The sequence below is a fragment of the Ovis canadensis genome, chromosome 24, assembly GCF_042477335.2.
Source record: "Ovis canadensis isolate MfBH-ARS-UI-01 breed Bighorn chromosome 24, ARS-UI_OviCan_v2, whole genome shotgun sequence".
NCBI classification, from domain to species: domain Eukaryota; kingdom Metazoa; phylum Chordata; class Mammalia; order Artiodactyla; family Bovidae; genus Ovis; species Ovis canadensis.
The window spans coordinates 34,770,864-34,790,894 of record NC_091268.1 but is presented as its reverse complement, the minus strand read 5'-3'; the positions used below and the strand labels follow the sequence as shown (position 1 = coordinate 34,790,894).

At 39.2% G+C, this 20,031-nt stretch overlaps 1 protein-coding gene across 1 annotated transcript in view; it reads right to left on the bottom strand.

The window, feature by feature from the left end:
• The window catches only part of LOC138428861 (phospholipid-transporting ATPase ABCA3-like), a 199,605-nt gene that overhangs the window by 112,594 nt on the left and 66,980 nt on the right, over window positions 1-20,031 (bottom strand). The window contains exons 7-8 of the mRNA XM_069569794.1: window positions 18,940-19,090; window positions 15,790-15,888 (exon numbers count right to left, since the gene is read on the bottom strand). Coding sequence (XP_069425895.1) covers window positions 15,790-15,888; window positions 18,940-19,090 — 250 coding nt within the window. The remainder of the gene's footprint in view (window positions 1-15,789; window positions 15,889-18,939; window positions 19,091-20,031) is intronic.

The following is a 20,031-nucleotide window of genomic DNA, read 5'->3' as shown; positions in this document are numbered from 1 at the left end:
AATGCATCAATTCTTCAACGCTCATCCTTCTTCACAGTCCAACTCTCACATCCATACATGACCACTGGAAAAACCGTAGCCTTGACTAGATGGACCTTAGTTGGCAGAGTAATGTCTCTACTTTTGAATATGCTATCTAGGTTGGTCATAACTTTTCTTCCAAGGAGTAAGCGTCTTTTAATTTCATGGCTGCAGTCACCATCTGCAGTGATTTTGGAGCCTAAAAAATAAAGTCTGACACTGTTTCCACTGTTTCCCCATCTATTTCTCATGAAGTGATGGGACCGGATGCCATGATCTTCGTTTTCTGAATGTTGAGTTTGAAGCCAACTTTTTCACTCTCCTCTTTCACTTTCATCAAGAGGTTTTGAGTTCCTCTTCATTTTCTGCCATAAGGGTGGTGTCATCTGCATATCTGAGGTTATTGATATTTCTCCCGGCAATCTTGATTCCAGCTTGTGTTTCTTCCAGTCCAGTGTTTCTCATGATGTACACTGCATACAAGTTAAATAAGCAGGGTGACAATATACAGCCTTGACGTACTCCTTTTCCTATTTGGACCTAGTCTGTTGTTCCATGTGCAGTTCTAACTGTTGCTTCCTGACCTGCATACAGATTTCTCAAGAGGCAGGTCAGGTGGTCTGGTATTCCCATCTTTTTCAGAATTTTCCACAGTTTATTGTGATCTACACAGTCAAAGGCTTTGGCATAGTCAATAAAGCAGAAGTAGATGTTTTTTTGGAACTCTCTTGCTTTTTCCATGATCCAGCAGAAGTTGGCAATTTGATCTCTGGTTCCTCTGCCTTTTCTAAAACCAGCTTGAACATCTGGAAGTTCACGGTTCATATATTGCTGAAGTCTGGCTTGGAGAATTTTGAGCATTACTTTACTAGCATGTGAGATGAGTGCAATTGTTCGGTAGTTTGAGCATTTTTTTGGCATTGTCTTTCTTTGGGATTGGAATGAAAACTGACCTTTTCCAGTCCTGTGGCCACTGTTGAGTTTTCCAAACTTGCTGGCATATGGAGTGCAGCACTTTCACAGCATCATCTTTCAGGATTTGAAATAGCTCCACTGGAATTCCATCACCTCCACTAGCTTTGTTCGTAGTGATGCTTTCTAAGGCCCACTTGACTTCACATTCCAAAATGTCTGGCTCTAGATGAGTCATCACACCATCGTGATTATCTGGGTCATGAAGATCTTTTCTGCACAGTTCTTCTGTGTATTCTTGCCACCTCTTCTTAATATCTTCTGCTTCCGTTAGGTCCATACCATTTCAGTCCTTTATCAAGCCCATCTTTGCATGAAATGTTCCCTTGGTGTCTCTAATTTTCTTGAAGAGATCTCTAGTCTTTCCCATTCTGTTCTTTTCCTCTATTTCTTTGCATTGATCACTGAAGAAGGCTTTCTTATCTCTTCTTGCTATTCTTTGGAACTCTGCATTCAGTTGATTATATCTTTTCTTTTCTCTTTTGTTTTTTGCTTCTCTTCTTTTCACAGCTATTTGTAAGACCTCCCCAGACAGCCATTTTGCTTTTTTTCATTTCTTTTCCATGGGGATGGTCTTTATCCCTGTCTCCTGTACAATGTCACAAACCTCATTTTGTAGTTCATCAGGCACTGTATCTATCAGATCTAGTCCCTTAAATCTATTTCTCACTTCCACTGTATAATTATAAGAGATTTGATCTAGGTCACATCTGAATGGTTAGTGGCTTTCCCTACTTTCTTCAATTTGAGTCTGAATTTGGTAATAAGGAGTTAATGATCTGATCCTCTTACACCTACATAAAAAGTTGCCCAAGAACTCAACATTGACCCTTCTACAGTAATTCGGCATTTAAAGCAAATGGCAAAGGGAAAAAGCTCAATAAGTGGAATGCTTCATGTGCTGACCAAAAAGGAAAAAAAAAATGTCGTTTTGAAGTGTTGTCTTCTCTTAATCTATGCAATAGCAATGGACATTTCTTGATCAGATTGTGACGTGCAACAAAAAGTGGATTGTGTAAGACAACCAGTGATGACCAACTCAGGGGTTGGACCAAGAAGAAGCTCCAAAGCACTTCCCAAAGAAAACTTGCACCAAAAAAAGGTCATGTCCACTGTTTTGCGGCCTGCTGCCCATCTGATCCACTATGGCTTTCTGAATTTTGATGAAACCATTACATCTGAGAAGCATGCTCAACAAATTGATGTGATGCACTAAAACTGCAATGCCTACAACCAGCATTGGCCAACAGAAAGGATCTTAATTCTTCTCCATGGCCCTGCCCAACAGCATATTGCACGGCCAACACTTCAAAAGTTGAACGAATTGGGCTACAAAATTTTGCCTCATCTGCCATATTCACCTGACCTCTTGCCAACTGACTACCACTTTTTCAAGCATCTCAACAACTTTTTGCAGAGAAAACACTTCCAAAACAAGCAGGATGCAGAAAATGCTTTCCAAGAGTTCACTGAATCCCGAAGCGTGGATTTTTATGCTACAGGAATAAACAAACTTATTTCTCATTGGCAAAAGTGTGTTGATTGTAATGGTTCTTATTTTGATTTATAAAGTTGTGTTTGAGTCTAGTTATGATTTAAAATTCATGGTCTGAAATCAAAATTACATTTACACCAGACTAATATATATAAATTCTAAAACTCAACAACAAAAAAGAATCTGACTCAAAAATGGGCAAAGATCAAAAAGAATAAAATTCCTAGGAATAAATCTACCTAAGGAGACAAAACAAGACCTGTGACTCCAAAACTATAAGATGCTGATGAAAGAAATCAAAGGAGATGTAAGCATATGAAAAGATATACCATGTTTTTGGATTAGAAGAATAAATATTGTCAAAAACTATATTATCCAAGGCAATCTACAAATTCAGTACAATCCCTATCAAATTACCAATGGCATTTTTCACAGAACTAGAACAAAAAAAAAATCTCAAAATTTGTATGGAGACACAAAAGTCCCCATACAGCCAAGCTCACCACTCAGTTGTGTCCAACTCTTTGTGACCCCATGGAGTGCAGCAGGTCAGGCCGCTCTGTCCATCATGAACTCCCAGAATTTACTCAAACTCATGTCTATTGAGTCAGTGATGACATCCAACCATATCATCCTCTGTCGTCCCCTTCTTCTCCTGCCTTCAATCTTTCCTAACATCAGGGTTTTTTTCAAATGAGTCAGTTCTTCCCAGCAGGTGGGCAAAGTATTAGAGTTTCAGCTTCAGCATCAGTCCTTCCAATGAATATCCAAGCCTGATTTCCTTATAGATGGACTGGTTGGATCTCCTTGCAGCCCAAGGGACTCTCAAGAGTCTTCTCCAACACCACAATTCAAAAGCATCAATTCTTTGGTACTCAGCTTTCTTCACAATCCAACTCTCACATCCATACATGACTACTGGAAAAACCATTGCCTTGACTAGAGAGACCTTTGTCAGCAAAATAATGTGTCTGCTTTTTAATATGCTGTCTAGGTTGGTCAAAACTTTTCTTCCAAGGACCAAGTGTCTTTTAATTTCATGGCTGCAATCACCATCTGCAGTGATTTTGGAGCCCAATAAAATAAAGTCTGTAACTGTTTCTACTGTTTCCCCATCTATTTGCTATGAAGTGATGGGGCCAGATGCCATGATCTTTGTTTTTTGAATGTTGAGTATCAGCCAACTTTTTTACTCTGCTCTTTCACTTTCCTCAAGAGGCTCTTTAGTTCTTCTTCGCTTTGTGCCATAAGGGTGGTGTCATCTGCATATTTGAGGTTATTTATATTTCATCACTTCATGGGAAATAGATGGGAAAACAGTGTAAACAGTGTCAGACTTTATTTTGGGGGGGCTCCAAAATCACTGCAGATGGTGACTGCAGCCATGAAATTAAAAGACGCTTACTCCTTGGAAGGAAAGTTATGACCAACCTAGATAGCACATTCAAAAGCAGAGACATTATTTTGCCAACAAAGGTCCATCTAGTCAAGGCTATGGTTTTTCCAGTGGTCATGTATAAATGTGAGAGTTGGACTGTGAAGAAAGCTGAGTGCCAAAGAATTGATGCTTTTGAACTGTGGTGTTGGAGAAGACTCTTGAGAGTCCCTTGGACTGCAAAGAGATCCAACTAGTCCATCCTAAAGGAGATCAATTCTGAATTACTGATGTTCAGGCTGAAACTCCAATACTTCGGCCACCTCATGTGAAGAGATGACTCATTGGAAAAGACCCTGATGCTGGGAGGGATTGGGGGCAGGAGGAGAAGGGGACAGAGGATGAGATGGTTGGATGGCATCACCATCCATGTGCATCACTTGATGCACACGAGTTTGGGTGAACTCTGGGAGTTGGTGATGGACAGGGAGGCATGGCATGCTGTGATTCATGGGGTTGCAAAGAGTTGGACACGACTGAGCGACTGAACTGAACTGATATTTCTCCTGGAAATCTTGATTCCAGCCTGTGCTGCATCCAGTCCAGCATTTCTCATGATGTACTCTGCATATACATTAATTAAGCAGGGTGACAATATACAGCCTTGACGTACTCCTTTCCCAATTTGGAATCAGTCTATTGTTCCATGCCCAGTCCTAACTGTTGCTTCTTGACCTGCATACAGATTTCTCAGGAGGCAGGTCAGGTGGTCTGGTATTCCTGTCTCTTACAGAATTTTCAACAGTTTATTGTGATCCACACAGTCAAAGGCTTTGGCGTAGTCAGTAAAGCAGAAGTAGATGTTTTTATGGAACTCTCATATAGCCAAAGCAATCTTAAAAAAGAAAAAAACCTGGAGGAATCAGGCTCCTTGACTTCAGATTATACTACAAAGCTAAAGTCATCTAAACAGTATGATACTGGCACAAAAATAGAAAATAGATCAATGGAATAGGATAGATAATCCAGAAAAAAAGCCCATGCACTGATGACCAATTAATCTACTACAAAGGAAGCAAGATCGTACAATGTTGGAAAGACAGTCTCTTCAATGTTGCTGGAAAAACTGGACAGCCACATGTAAAAAATAAAAATAGATCATTAAATAGATCATTAAATAGATCCAGACACAAAAATAAAATGGATTAAAATCCTAAATATGAGACCAGACACTATAAAACTCCTAGAGGAAAACATAGGTGAACATTCACTGACATAAACCACAGCAACAGTTTTTAAAAATCCAGCTCCTATAATAATGGAAATAAAAACAAAATAAATAAATCTGACCTATTTAAACTCAAAAATTTTTGCACAGTGAAGGAAACAATAAACAAAATGAAAAGACAACCCACAGATTGGGAGAAAATATTTGCAAATGATGTGACTGACAAAGGATTAGTCTCCAAAATTTGCAAAGAGCTCATGAACAGCATGAAAACAACCCACTCAAAAAATGAGCAGAAGAATTAAATAGACCTTTCTCCAAAAAAGACATACAGATGGCCCGCAGGTACAAAAAAAAGATGTTCAACACTGCTAATTATTAGAGAAATGCCAATCAAAACTACAATGAGATATCACCTCACATCAGTCAGAATGACTATCATCAAAAAATCCACAAACAATAAATGCTGGAAAGGGTGTGGAGAGAAGGAAACCTTTCTACACTGCTGGTGGGAATGTAAATTGGTAAAATCGCTATGGAGAACAGCATAGGGTTCCTTAAAAAATAAAAACAACAAAACAAAACATATGACTCTACAATCCCATTCCTGGGCATATATCCAGAGAATAACATGATCTGAAAAGATACATTCACCCCAATGTTCACTGAGGCACTGTTTACAATAGCCAAGACATGAAAGTAAACTAAATGTTCATCGACTGAGAAATGGATAAAGAGGATGTGGTACATATGTGAGAGGGTAACAGGCAGGAAGGCCAGGGGTCTCCAAATGGAGGAAATAGGCTGCAAGTGTCAGACATTTTTTAAATCTCTCTCTTAAGCATCAAGAGGAAACAAACTAGTGAGATATATATATATATATATATATATGTTATTTATTTTTCCCTTCTCTATACAAATTTAAAAAGAGTTTCTCTTTAAATACTGTGTTGACATAATGACACCTGGTTCCACCTGAAGTTAACTATTCTCAAACCTTGAGTTAACCAATGCATTCCTCTTATGGAAATGTTTGTCTTAAGCTATATTAATGTACCCCAGACTCTGTCTTCAAATCGGTTCTGCCTAATGGCTCAGAACTGACTTGACAAACCATTTTGTTATACTCAGACACTGTTCCCCTAATCTATGTAAATGAAACTATTTGTATGGTAATCTGCCCTTCTAAAAGATTCAAGTCAATCATTTTATCACCCAGGATGACTTGTCTGGTGCCAGGATTATCCCAAAATACATTTTATGGATGAGGGGCCTGGTGCCATTCTGAGTTTTAAAACAATCCTTTCTTTCACTAACAGACTGCTAGTGAGTATATAGTGAAGAGGAACTAAAAAGCCTCTTGATGAAAGTGAAAGAGGAGAGTGAAAAAGTTGGCTTAAAGCTCAACATTCAGAAAACTAAGATCATGGCATCTGGTCCCATCACATGGGAATATAGATGGGGAACAGTGGAAACAGTGTCAGACTTTATTTTTGGGGGCTCCAAAATCACTGCAGATGGTGATTGTAGCCATGAAATTAAAAGACGCTAAACTCCTTGGAAGGAAAGTCGTGACCAACTTGCCAACAAAGGTCTGTCTAGCCAAGGCTATGGTTTTTCCAGTGGTCATGTATGGATGTGAGAGCTGGACTCTGAAGAAAGCTGAGCGTCGAAGAATTGATGCTTTTGAATTGTCGTGTTGGAGAAGACTCTTGAGAGTCACTTGGACTGCAAGGAGATCCAACCAGTCCATTTAAAGGAGATCAGTTCTGGGTGTTCATTGGAAGGACTGATGCTAAAGCTGAAACTCCAATACTTTGGCCACCTCATGCGAAGAGTTGACTCATTGGAAAAGACCCTGATGCTGGGAGGGATTAGGGGCAGGAGGAGAAGGGGACGACAGAGGATGAGATGGCTGGATGGCATCACCGACTCGATGCACATGAGTTTGAGTGAACTCTGGGAGTTGGTGATGGACCGGGAGGCCTGGCGTGCTGTGGTTCATGGGGTTGCAAAGATCAGACACGACTGAGAGACTGAACTGAACTGAATACAAAATAAAAAGTTTAAAAAAACGGGCACAGGATTTGAAGAGACATTTCTCCAAAGATGTACGAATGGGCAATAAGCACATGAAAAGATGTGAAATGTAAATTGAAACTGTAATGAGTCCACTTTACAGCCATTACATGGCTACTATCAAATCAACAGAAAAAAATGTGGGTAACAAGTAAAGAAATTGAAATTGTTGTGCTCTATTGGTAGAAATGTAAAATGGTAGAGCCACTGCAGAGAAATGACATTCCTTATATGTTAAAAATAGAATTAATGCAAAAGTTAACTTTGATCCATTATCTTGATCTGAATTGAGACTTCATAAGATTTACAGTACACCACCCTTATGGCTATGACCAGTGCATTTTCTTGGCAAAATTCTATTAGTCTTTGCCCTGCTTCATTCCGCATTCCAAGGCCAAATTTGCCTGTTACTCCAGGTGTTCCTTGACTTCCTACTTTTGCATTCCAGTCCCCTATAATGAGAAGGACATCTTTTTTGGGTGTTAGTTCTAAACGATCTTGTAGGTCTTCATAAAACCGTTCAACTTCAGTTTCTTCAGCGTTACTGGTTGGGGCATAGACTTGGATAACTGTGATATTGAATGGTTTGCCTTGGAGACGAACAAAGATCATTCTGTCGTTTTTGAGATTGCATCCAAGTACTGCATTTTGGACTCTTTTGTTGACCATGATGGCTACTCCATTTCTTCTGAGGGATTCCGGCCCACAGTAGTAGATGTAATGGTCATCTGAGTTAAATTCACCCATTCCAGTCCATTTTAGTTTGCTGATTCCTAGAATGTCGATGTTCACCCTTGCCATCTCTTGTTTGACCACTTCCAATTTGCCTTGATTCATGGACCTGACATTCCAGGTTCCTATGCAATATGCTCTTTATAGCATCGGATCTTGCTTCTATCACCAGTCACATCCACAACTGGGTATTGTTTTTGCTTTGGCTCCATCCCTTCATTCTTTCTGGAGTTATTTCTCCACTGATCTCCAGTAGCATATTGGGCACCTAATGACCTGGGGAGTTCCTCTTTTGGTATCCTATCATTTTGCCTTTTCCTACTGTTCATGGGGTTCTCAAGGCAAGAATACTGAAGACTCTACACATGGACATCACCAGATGGTTAACACCGAAATCAATTTGGTTATATTCTTTGCAGCCAAAGATGGAGAAGCTCTACAGAGTCAACAAAAACAAGACCGGGAGCCGACTGTGGCTCAGATCATGACTCCTTATTGCCAAATTCAGACATAAATTGAAGAAAGTAGGGGAAACCACTAGACCATTCAGGTATGACCTAAATCAAATCCCTTATGATTATACAGTGGAAGTGAGAAATAGATTTAAGGGACTAGATCTGATAGATACAGTGCCTGATGAACTATGGAATCAGGTTCATGACATTGTACAGGAGACAGGGATCAAGACCATCCCCATGGAAAAGAAATGAAAAAAAGCAAAATGGCTGTCGGGGGAGGCCTTACAAATAGCTGTGAAAAGAAGAGAGGCGAAAAGCAAAGGAGAAAAGGAAAGATATAAGCATGTGAATGCAGAGTTCCAAAGAATAGCAAGAAGAGATAAGAAAGCCTTCCTCAGCGATCAATGCAAAGAAATAGAGGAAAACAACAGAATGGGGAAGACAAGAGATCTCTTCAAGAAAATTAGAGATACCAAGGGAACATTTCATGCAAAGATGGGCTCGATAAAGGACTGAAATGGTATGGACCTAACGGAAGCAGAAGATATTAAGAAGAGGTGGCAAGAATACATGGAAGAACTGTACAAAAAAGGTCTTTGTGACCCAGATAATCATGATGGTGTGATCACTAATCTAGAGCCAGACATCTTGGAATCTGTAGTCAAGTGGGCCTTAGAAAGCATCACTACGAACAAAGCTAGTGGAGGTGATGGAATTCCAGTGGAGCTATTTCAAATCCTGAAAGATGATGCTGTGAAAGTGCTGCACTCAATATGCCAGGAAGTTTGGAAAACTCAACAGTGGCCACAGGACTGGAAAAGGTCAGTTTTCATTTCAATTGCAAAGAAAGGCAATGCAAAAGAATGTTCAAACTACCGCACAATGGCACTCATCTCACATGCTAGTAAAGTAATGCTCAAAATTCTCCAAGCCAGACTTCAGCTACGTGAACCGTGAACTCCCTGATGTTCAAGCTAGTTTTAGAAAAGGCAGAGGAACCAGAGATCAAATTGCCAACTTCTGCTGGATCATGGAAAAAGCAAGAGAGTTCCAGAAAAACATCTACTTCTGCTTTATTGACTATGCCAAAGCCTTTGACTGTGTGGATCACAATAAACTGTGGAAAATTCTGAAAGAGATGGGAATACCAGACCACCTAACCTGCCTCTTGTGAAATCTGTATGCAGGTCAGGAAGCGACAGTTATAACTGGACGTGGAACAACAGACTGGGTCCAAATAGGAAAAGGAGTACGTCAAGGCTGTATATTGTCACCCTGCTTATTTAACTTGTATGCAGACTACATCATGAGAAACGCTGGACTGGAAGAAACACAAGCTGGAATCAAGATTGCCGGGAGAAATATCAATAACCTCAGATATGCAGATGACACCACCCTTATGGCAGAAAGTGAAGAGGAACTAAAAAGCCTCTTGATGAAAGTGAAAGAGGAGAGTGAAAAAGTTGGCTTAAAGCTCAACATTCAGAAAACGAAGATCATGGCATCTGGTCCCATCACTTCATAGGAAATAGAAGGGGAAACAGTAGAAACAGTGTCAGACTTTATTTTTTTAGGCTCCAAAATCACTGTAGATGGTGATTTCAGCCATGAAATTGAAAGATGCTTACTCCTTGGAAAAAAAGTTATGGCCAACCTACATAACATATTCAAAAGCAGAGACATTACTTTGCTGACTAAAGTCCATCTAGTCAAGGCTATGGTTTTTCCTGTGGTCACGTATGGATGTGAGAGTTGGACTGTGAAGAAGGCTGAACGCCGAAGAATTGATGCGTTTGAACTGTGGTGTTGGAGAAGACTCTTGAGGGTCCCTTGGACTGCAAGGAGATCCAACCAGTCCATTGTGAAGGAGATCAACCCTAGGATTTCTTTGGAAGGAATGATGCTAAAGCTGAAACTCCAGTACTTTGGCCACCTCATGAGAAGAGTTGACTCATTGGAAAAAACTCTGATGCTGGGAGAGATTGGGGGCAGGAGGAGAAGGGGACGACAGAGCATGAGATGGCTGGGTGGCATCACGGGCTCGATGGATGTGAGTCTGAGTGAACTCCGGGAGTTGGTGATGGACAGGGAGGCCTGGCGTGCTGCGATTCATGGGGTCGCAAAGAGTTGGACACGACTGAGCAACTGAACTGAACTGAACTGAATCCTTATGGCAGAAATTGAAGAGGAACTCAAAAGCCTCTTGATGAAAGTGAAGGAGGAGAGTGAAAAAGCTGGCTTAAAGCTCAACATTCAGAAAACAAAGATCGTGGCATCTGGTCCCATCACTTCATGGGAAATAGATGAGGAATAGTGGAAACAGTGTCAGACTTTATTTTTTGGCCTCCATAATCACTGCAGATGTTGACTGCAGCCATGAAATTTAAAGACGCTTACTCCTTGGAAGAAAATTTATGACCAACCTAGATAGCATATTCAAAAGCGGAGACATTACTTTGCCAACTAAGGTCCGTCTAGTCAAGGCTATGGTTTTTACAGCAGTCATTATGGATGTGAGAGATGGCCTGTGAAGAAGGCAGAGCGCCGAAGAATCGATGTTTTTAAACTGTGGTGTTGAAGAAGACTCTTGAGAGTCCCTTGGACTGCAAGGAGATCCAACCAGTCCATTCTGAAGGGGATCAGCCCTGGGTTGTCTTTGGAAGGAATGATGGTAAAGCTGAAACTCCAATACTTTGGCCACCTCATGCAAAGTTTTGACTCATTGGAAAAGACTCTGATGCTGGCAGGGATTGGTGGCAGGAGGATAAGGGGACGACTGAGGATGAGATGGCTGGATGGCATCACTGACTCGATGGATGTGAGTCTGAGTGAACTTCGGGAGTTGGTGATGGACTGGCAGGCCTGGCGTGCTGTGTTTCATGGGGTCGCAAAGAGTTGGACACGACTGAGCGACTGAACTGATCTGAACTGAACAGTTGTAAAAGAAGATTCACAGAGTAACCGTTTATCCTTTCTTATGGAGTGCCTATACTAGCATTTGACTCATTTTTCTAGTGGTATTCAGTATTTTGTCTCCTTGGAGAGTATGATTGTATCTACACATATTTTAGCTTAATGTACTTTACCAGATGTATTTAATTAAAATCACTTCACCCATTTAGGTTTTGCATGCCCTCAGTCCTTCTGGAGAATTTTGGTAAATATTAACTCCTTATATAGATGGAGGTTAGTGACATTGTACAGGAGGCAGTGATCAAGACCATACCCAAGAAAAAGAAATGCAAAAAGGCTAAATGGTTGAGGCCTTAACAAACAGCTATGAAAGAAAAGAAGCAAAAGGTAAAGGAGAAAAGGAAAGATATATCCATTTGAAGGCAGAGTTCCAAAGAATAGCAAGGAGAGATAAGAAAGCCTCCCTCAGTGATCAGTGAAAAGAAAGAGAGGAAAACAATAGAATGGGAAATACTAGAGATCTCTTCAAGAAAATTAGAGATATCAAGGGAAATTTTCATGCAAAGATCGGAACAATAAAGGACAGAAATGGTATGGACTTAACAGAAGCAGAAGATAAGAAGAGGTGGCAAGAATACACAGAAGAACTATATAAAAAAGGTCTTCACGACCCAGATAATCATGATGGTGTGATCACTCACATAAAGCCAGACATCCTGGAGTGCAAAGTCAAGCGGGCCTTAGGAAACATTACTACAAACAAAGCTAATGGTGATGAAATTCCAATTGAGCTATTTCAAATCCTAAAAGATGCTGTGAAAGTGCTGCACTCAAATATGTCAGCAAATTTGCAAAACTCAGCAGTGGCCACAGGACTGGAAAAGGTCGGTTTTCATTCCAATCCCAAAGAAAGGCAAAGTCAAAGAATGCTCAAACTACTGCACAATTGTGCTCATCTCACACACTAGCAAAGTAATACTCAGAATTCTCCAAGCCAGGCTTCAACAGTACTTGAACCGTGAACTTCCAAATGTTCAAGGTGGATTTCGAAAAGGCAGAGGAACCAGAGATCAAATTGCCAATATACATTGGATCATTGAAGAAGCAAGAGGGTTCCAGAAAAACATTTACTTCTGAAGCTGAAACTCCAATACTTTGGCTACCTGATGGGAAGAACTGACTCATTTGAAAAGATTCTGATGCTGGGAAAGATTGAAGGCCAGATTAAAAGGGGACAACAGAGGATGAGATGGTTGGATGGCATCACCAACTCAATGGACAAGAGTTTTGAGTAAGCTCCGGGAGTTCGTGATGGACAGGGAAGCCTGGTGTACTGCAGTCCATGGGGTCCCAGAGTCAGACACAAATGAGTGACAGAAGTCAGCTGAACTGAACTCCTTATATAACATAATATCATCAAAGTTATTAACATAATTTCCCTCTATTTGTTTGAATATTGTCACCTTATTTATTTAACTTATATGCAGAGTCAGTTTAGTTCAGTTCAGTCACTCAGTTGTGTGTGACTCTTTGCGACCCCATGAATCGTGGCATGCCAGACCTCCCTGTCCATCACCAACTCCCAGAGTTCACTCAGACTCATGTCCATTGAGTCAGTGATGCCATCCAGCCATCTCATCCTGGGTCGTCCCCTTCTCCTCCTGCCCCCAATCCCTCCCAGCATCAGAGTCTTTTCCAATGAGTCAACTCTTCTCATGAAGTGGCCAAAATACTGGAGTTTCAGCTTTAACATCATTCCAAATGCCAAGCTGGATGAAGCACAAGCTGGAATCAAGATTGTCAGGAGAAATATCAGTAACCTCAGATATGAAGATAACACCACCCTTATGGCAGAAAGTGAAGAGGAACTGAAGAGTCTCGTGATGAAAGTGAAAGAAGAGAGTGAAAAAGCTGGCTTAAAACTCAACACTCAAAAAATAAAGATCATGGCACCTGGTCCTATCACTTCATGGGAAATAGATGGGGCAACAGCGGAAACAGTGACAGACTTAAGTTTGTTGGGCTCGAAAATCACTGCAGATGGTGATTGCAGCCATGAAATTAAAAGATGCTTGCTCCTTGGAAGAAAAGTTACAACAGCATATTAAAAAGCAGAGACATTACTTTGCCAACAATGGTCTGTCTAGTCAAGGCAATGGTTTTTCCAGTAGTCATGTATGGATGTGAGAGTTGGATCATAAAGAAAGGTGAGAGTTGAAGAATTGATGCTTTTGAACTGTGGTGTTAGAGGAGACTCTTGAGAGTTCTTGGACTTCAAGGAGATCAATCCAGTTAATCCTAAAGGAAAACAGTCCTGATTTTTCATTGGAAGGACTGATGCTGACACTTCAATACTTTGGCGACCTGATGCAAAGAACTGACTCATTGGAAAAGACCCTGATGCTGGGAGGGATTGGGGGCAGGAGGAGAAGGGGACGACAGAGGATGAGATGGCTGGATGGCATCACCGACTCGATGGACATGAGTTTGATCAAACTCTGGGAGTTGGTGATGGATAGGGAAGCCTGGCATGCTGCATTCCATGGGGTCGCAAAGAGTCACACACAACTGAGTGACTGAACTGAACTGAACTGATTTATTTGAACTTTATTGTATCAAAAGGATACAATTGTATTGGAAAGGAGACTCTGTAACAGACTATGATATTAACCCATAGAAGAGACAACCTAGGTGTCATGGCCCAAGGTTTTAATTTGGAATTCCCAGAAGGTGGTAGAGTATCTATTGTGGGATAATGGTTTTAAATGACATTAATTAATTCATTTATTCATTCAAGAGCAGTATCAAATTCTGTGGCAGGTATTGTTTGGGGTCCCAAATATAGTTAGCTAGCAAAACAGACATGGTCTCTGCCCTTCTGATGCTTGATCTAATTGGTCTTACAAAATAACTTTCTTATTATCATTTTGCTCCCTATGCAGCTTGCCTAGAGACCCACAAGATGACATTAAATGGCAAACAGGCCATGATCATTATAAATCATTCTTATTATGGTTCATTATAAATTAATGAAACAGCCTTTAATTTATATACATTAGTCTTCTGTGAACTTATTTATCCTGTCAGCTCTCAGACACTGACAATTTTAAATCCCTGAGTCTGAGAGAATGAAATGTAGATGTAATTATGTCATTACCCTATCAAAAAAAGGGCATGTTGTAAAACCTTTGGTTGGTAACCATCTGACTTTGCTAGGTAACAGCCTGAATTCTCTGAGCATTTTCATTTTGCACTTCTGCACAGTGCAAGGAACAAACTGCGTACAAATTAAATAAATTATAGAAATGTAGGGGAGGAAAATTTGCCACCCCAAAATGTCTCTTTCCATGTGGGCAAGCTGAAAACAATTGAGCCTAAAAGACTCAGGAAGTCTTTCTTTATACTTTCATCTAAGCTACCTGAAATATTTTGAAAAAGGGCCTTTTCTAGGAATAGAGCTATTATGAGAGCTATCTGCAAAGAATACAGGTTAGTTGTGTGGAGGAAACTCAGGCAGGGACTATAGATTAGAGTCTATTCTGTGTCCCATGGTTTCTGCCTGGCCCAGCAAATGTATTTTTACCAAATATTTGCTTTTTTCAGCTCCATTTGAATTGTCTTCCTCCCTTTTGAATTCCAAAACCTCTACTCCCAACATCTTTTGTCTTGAGCTGAAGATGGTATTTAAGGTGAGGGTTTCAGCCATTTTAGTTAGTTACTTAGTGCTCCTGGGTCTCTTCCATGTATATATGTTATTAAACTTTTGTTTGATTTTCTCCTGCTCTATGTCACATCAAGTTAATTCTTAGATCAGTCAGAAGCACTTAGAAAGGTAGAGGAAAATTTCTTCTTCCCCAACAGAAACATGCTTAGGTCAAAATTTTAGTCATTTCTAGTTAATTTTATTTTATTTATTTATTTTTCTAGTTAATTTTAAAGTCATTTAACGTTAAAACTAGAACTTTTCCTATGATGACATAGACATATTAATCTTTTATTTTTCTTGGTGGGGGTGGTTTATTTGTGACGTCGTGTCTGACTATTGTGACCCCATGGACTGTAGCCCACCAGGTTCCTCTGTTCATGGTATTTCCCAGGCAAGAATGCTGGAGTGGATTGCCATTTCCTTCTCCAGGGGATTATCCCCACTCAGGAATCAACCCAGGTCTCCTGCTTTATGGGTGGACTTTTGCATTACCGGCAGACTACTGTATTGTGTGCCAGATGCTTTACTGACTGAGCTGTAGGGGAAGACTTTTTTTCTTGATTAACTCCTAAATCTTTTACCACAAACAACAGGGCCCAAGCTCAACATCATCATATAGGCTCACCTGAAAATACAGAAATGCAATAGCATTATATATATATATATATATATATATATATATATATATATTAACAGCCGTAACTGCAATGACTTTATTCCAATGCCAACTGGGTGGCGTCTGCTCTCAAACTGATGCAAGATTTTAGAGGTAGAAGTTTTGTAAGTTTTTTTAAGGTCATTATCACTCACTTAAGGAAGACTTCTTCCATTGTAGTGATTGAAGCACCGAAGTTGGCAATGCCTAGCTCTTCTTTTTTCATTTCCAGATCATTAAACAGAGCTTCAAACCTGGAAAGAGAGAAGGAAGAGGAAAGGAAAATATTAGTACAAGTCTAGAAAATACTATCACTGCTGCTGCTGCTGCTAAGTTCCTCCAGTCGTGTCCGACTCTGTGCGACCCCATAGAAGGCAGCGCACCAGGCTCCCTCGTCCCTGGGATTCTCCAGGCAAGAACACTGGAGTGGGTTGCCGTTTCCTTCTCCAATGCATGAAAGTGAAAAGTGAAAGTGAAGTTGCTCAGTCGTGTCTGACTCTTAGCGACCACATGGACTGCAGCCTACCAGGCTCCTCCGTCCATGGGATTCTCCAGGCAGAGTACTGGAGTGGGTCGCCATCACAGTTCCTATTAAATGGAATCAGGAAAAAAAAATGAGCACTTACTTTTTTCCCAATTAATATATAACTTTATGTCCAATTGTATTCTTCCCTATTTTTTTAAAAATTTTTTTAATGTGGTAAAATGTATAAAACATTAAATTTACCATTTTAAGTGTTAAATTCATTTAAATTTAAATCCAAGCAGCATTAAATACACTCACAATGTTGCACAATGATCACCACTATGCATTTCCAGAACTATTTTATAATCCTAAAATACATCCCTTCCTCCATTTTCTCAACTTCACTTTATTTTCTGTCTCAATTAATTTGCCTATTTTATGTGCCTCCCATAAGTTAGAATCATACACTATTTGCCTTTCTGTGTCTGGCTTATTTCACTTAGCATAATGTTTTTCTAGGTTCATCCATGTTGTAGCATGTATCAGAATTTAATTTCTTTTTAAGGCTGAATACTCGTTGTATGAAGATATAACATGTGGCTTATCCATTCATTCATAAGCAGGCATTTGCGTTGTTTCTACTTTTTGGATTTTGTGAATAATGCTGTGAACATTGGTGTACAAATGTCTGCTTGAGTTCCTGCTTTCAAATATTTTGGGTATACGCTAGAAATGGAATTGCTGTGATCACATGGTAAGTCTATGTTTAACTTTTTGAGAAACTAGTATACTGTTTCCATAGCAGACATACCATTTTATATACCTAATAGCAACACACGAGTTTCCAATTTTCCACATCGCTACCAATATTTGTGTTTTTTTTGTTTTTGTTTTTTTTAAATTTGCCTTTCCTACTGAGTAGTTATGTCAAGCATCTTTTCATGTGCTTATTGGCAAATTGTACATTTCCCTTGGGTAAATTAAAATTAAGATATTAGAGCTTTTTGTTTTTAGATGTGTTTTCAATATTGTTTTGTTCCATAATAATTTCTGGTTGGCCATGGGAAAGATATTTAGTAGCTCTCTATTCTGTAATGCTTATTGTGAAACAGATGGAAATAACAAAGAGATATTTACTTTATCAAATTTCTCTGCACTAAAACTTGATCTTTGATATAAATTCTTTTGTCTTTTTAAAAATATTATCAACTTATTTTCCATAAGTATTAAGGACTATAGCTAGTTGATAAAAGTTAATTTATTCACATGTGGTTCCTGCATCAAATGGGAAAAGAGTTCAAATTACAGGAGGTGTAAGTCACTACGTGACAAAAAATGCAGTTACTGAAGTACAAACTGGGTAACAAGAAAGAAAGATTTAATCAAATAGGTAGGTGAATTGTATGGAAGCTTTGCTACTTGTGGAGTAGTTATATTAAGGATCCTAAAGAACAGTATTACCAAGGAAGAATGAAGTTTTAGGTTCAAAGACTTCCCTGGTGGCTCAGATGGTAAAGCGTCTGCCTACAATGTGGGAGACCTGGGTTCAATCCCTGGGTTGGGAAGATCTCCTGGAGAAGGAAATGGCAACCTATTCCAGTATTCTTGCCTGAAAAATCCCATGGAAGGAGTAATCTGGTAAGCTACAGTCCATGGGGTCGCAAAGAGTCAGACACGACTTCGCTTTCACTTTCTTTGGTTCAAAAGATCTCCAGAAACCCATCCACTTCTTAAGTACTCTCATTCACAGTGAAGGACTGTCAAGAATATAAATGATCAGCCTTGGAGGCGGTGGACTAAACACTCTCCATCTGCTAAATTTCCTCTGTATTTTAGTTAAATTCTATTTCCATTTAACTTTACCCAGCTTGGATATCAGTTTTATTCTTGCTTCTCAGTTCAGTCTGACCCTGCTTCCTATGATGATTTGTCATGTGACTCCATGTCATTTTTATTCTTTTCCTACTATAGTGACCTATTCTGTCAATTACACAGGTTACTGACATCTAATTCTGGTAGTTTTTTTTTTTTCTTTCAATAGTTGGTCTATAATTATCTTATTAAAAAAAAAACTTTATTGTGAACAAACATAGTCTTTCCTAACTTCATGACACATATTTTATATGTTAGATAAACTCACTGTCCATGGCCCAGAAACCCACATCATATATGTTGATATTAATCTGTGTGACTATTTGTTCATTTCCCAGTAGTTAGCCAAATTAATTATAGAGGAGAGACACACAGATGGGAATCCCAGGTAGAATTTATCATCAGTGTGTCTCTTCTCTATAATTAATTTGGCTATCTACTGTGATCAAATTCCTATTTTTTTCAGTGTTATTGTCACCCTTGCTCCAAGAGTTGCTGTTTAAGCTGCTTTTTTTCATCTCCTTAATATTTCCCTAGACTTTATTCACCACACATAAAATTTATATACCATAAGGACCATACCATTAGTTATCCCTTATTAACCAAGAAGTTATAAATACTAGGTTGTAAACCTTCCTCCCACTGTGCCCCCCACAAAAGAAAAATGGAAAGAAAAATATTAATATCTTGAATGAACTTGAACTTACAAAGCAATCTTTTGTACAGTGAGAGAAATCTTCAGCTGTGAACTCAACTGTAGTTGGCAAATGACAGCTATAAACTGGATACTTGGTTTGTTAGTAAAATACTACTGGTGAAGCTTTTGTTGTTGTGTAGACGCTAAGTAATGTCTGACTCTTTGCAACTCCATGAACTGTAGCCTGATTCACTAAACTTACTAAACCCTAAAAATTAAAATGATTTCTGGTCACCCAAACCATTCATCTAGGACTCTCTAAAACTATACCTGTGTGCATGCTCTTTGGGTAGGATAAATGATAATTCAGCTCCAATAGAGCTCTCCAAAATGGCATCTGGAATATGAGACTCAATAATTGCACAGATCTTTCCAAGATCACAATGTGATTCCCTCTCCATGACTATGTGATATCCAGCACCTGAGAGAAACCATTTAGAAGACCAAATGAAGTAGTTTTATACTTTTCATCTCCTTTTAAGAGCAAATTTTGCTCTCCATGATTCAGTTACCTAGGTCCACAAGGAAGAAGATATGATATGTCACAGACATTCTGTTAGGACTCAGAGGAGCCTCACACCTAAAACTTCTAAATGTTATTCTAAGAACTAAGACACTGAATAAACAGCAACTTCCTCTATAATTTCAATCACTTTCTCAGTGAATAATAATAATCTAGTGTATACAACCAGATATAGTAGATATATGAAGAAAGGCCCCTGTTATGTGGCTACTTAGTTTTAAAACTGTTATCCTGATAAATATTCTTTTATTATCACTGACTGTCCATCATGTATTAAGCACTAATCTTGAACCTGGGGATAGAGCAGTGAACAAAGCAGGTAAAAATTCCTGCCTTCGTAAGAGCTACTTTCTAGTCAAAGGAGACAGATAATTAAGAGGACTAAGTTGAAATATATATGGTATTATAAAAAATAAAGCAGAGAGGAAGATAGGAAACATTGAAGGAATGTTGTTAAATTGTAGACAGAGATCCATGGAACCCCTGAGAAAACCTTAAAAAATCAGAGAACTATTATTCTTCATTAGTGCTTTGCCTATATAGAAGAACTATTTTTTTGGAATTTGAGGAAAATACCATCACTTTTGTATGTATGCATTTCATGATACCAATGAACTTACTTACAAAACTGAGACACACAGACTTAGAGAATGAACCTGTGATTGCTAAGGGGAAGGGATAGTTAGGGAATTGGGGATGGACATGTACACACTGTATATTTAAAATGGATAACCAACAAGGACCTACTGTTTAAGACATGGGAAAGGAGTTTGGGGCGAATGGATACATGTATGGCTGAGTCCCGTCTCTGTTTACCTGAAACCATCACAACATTGTTA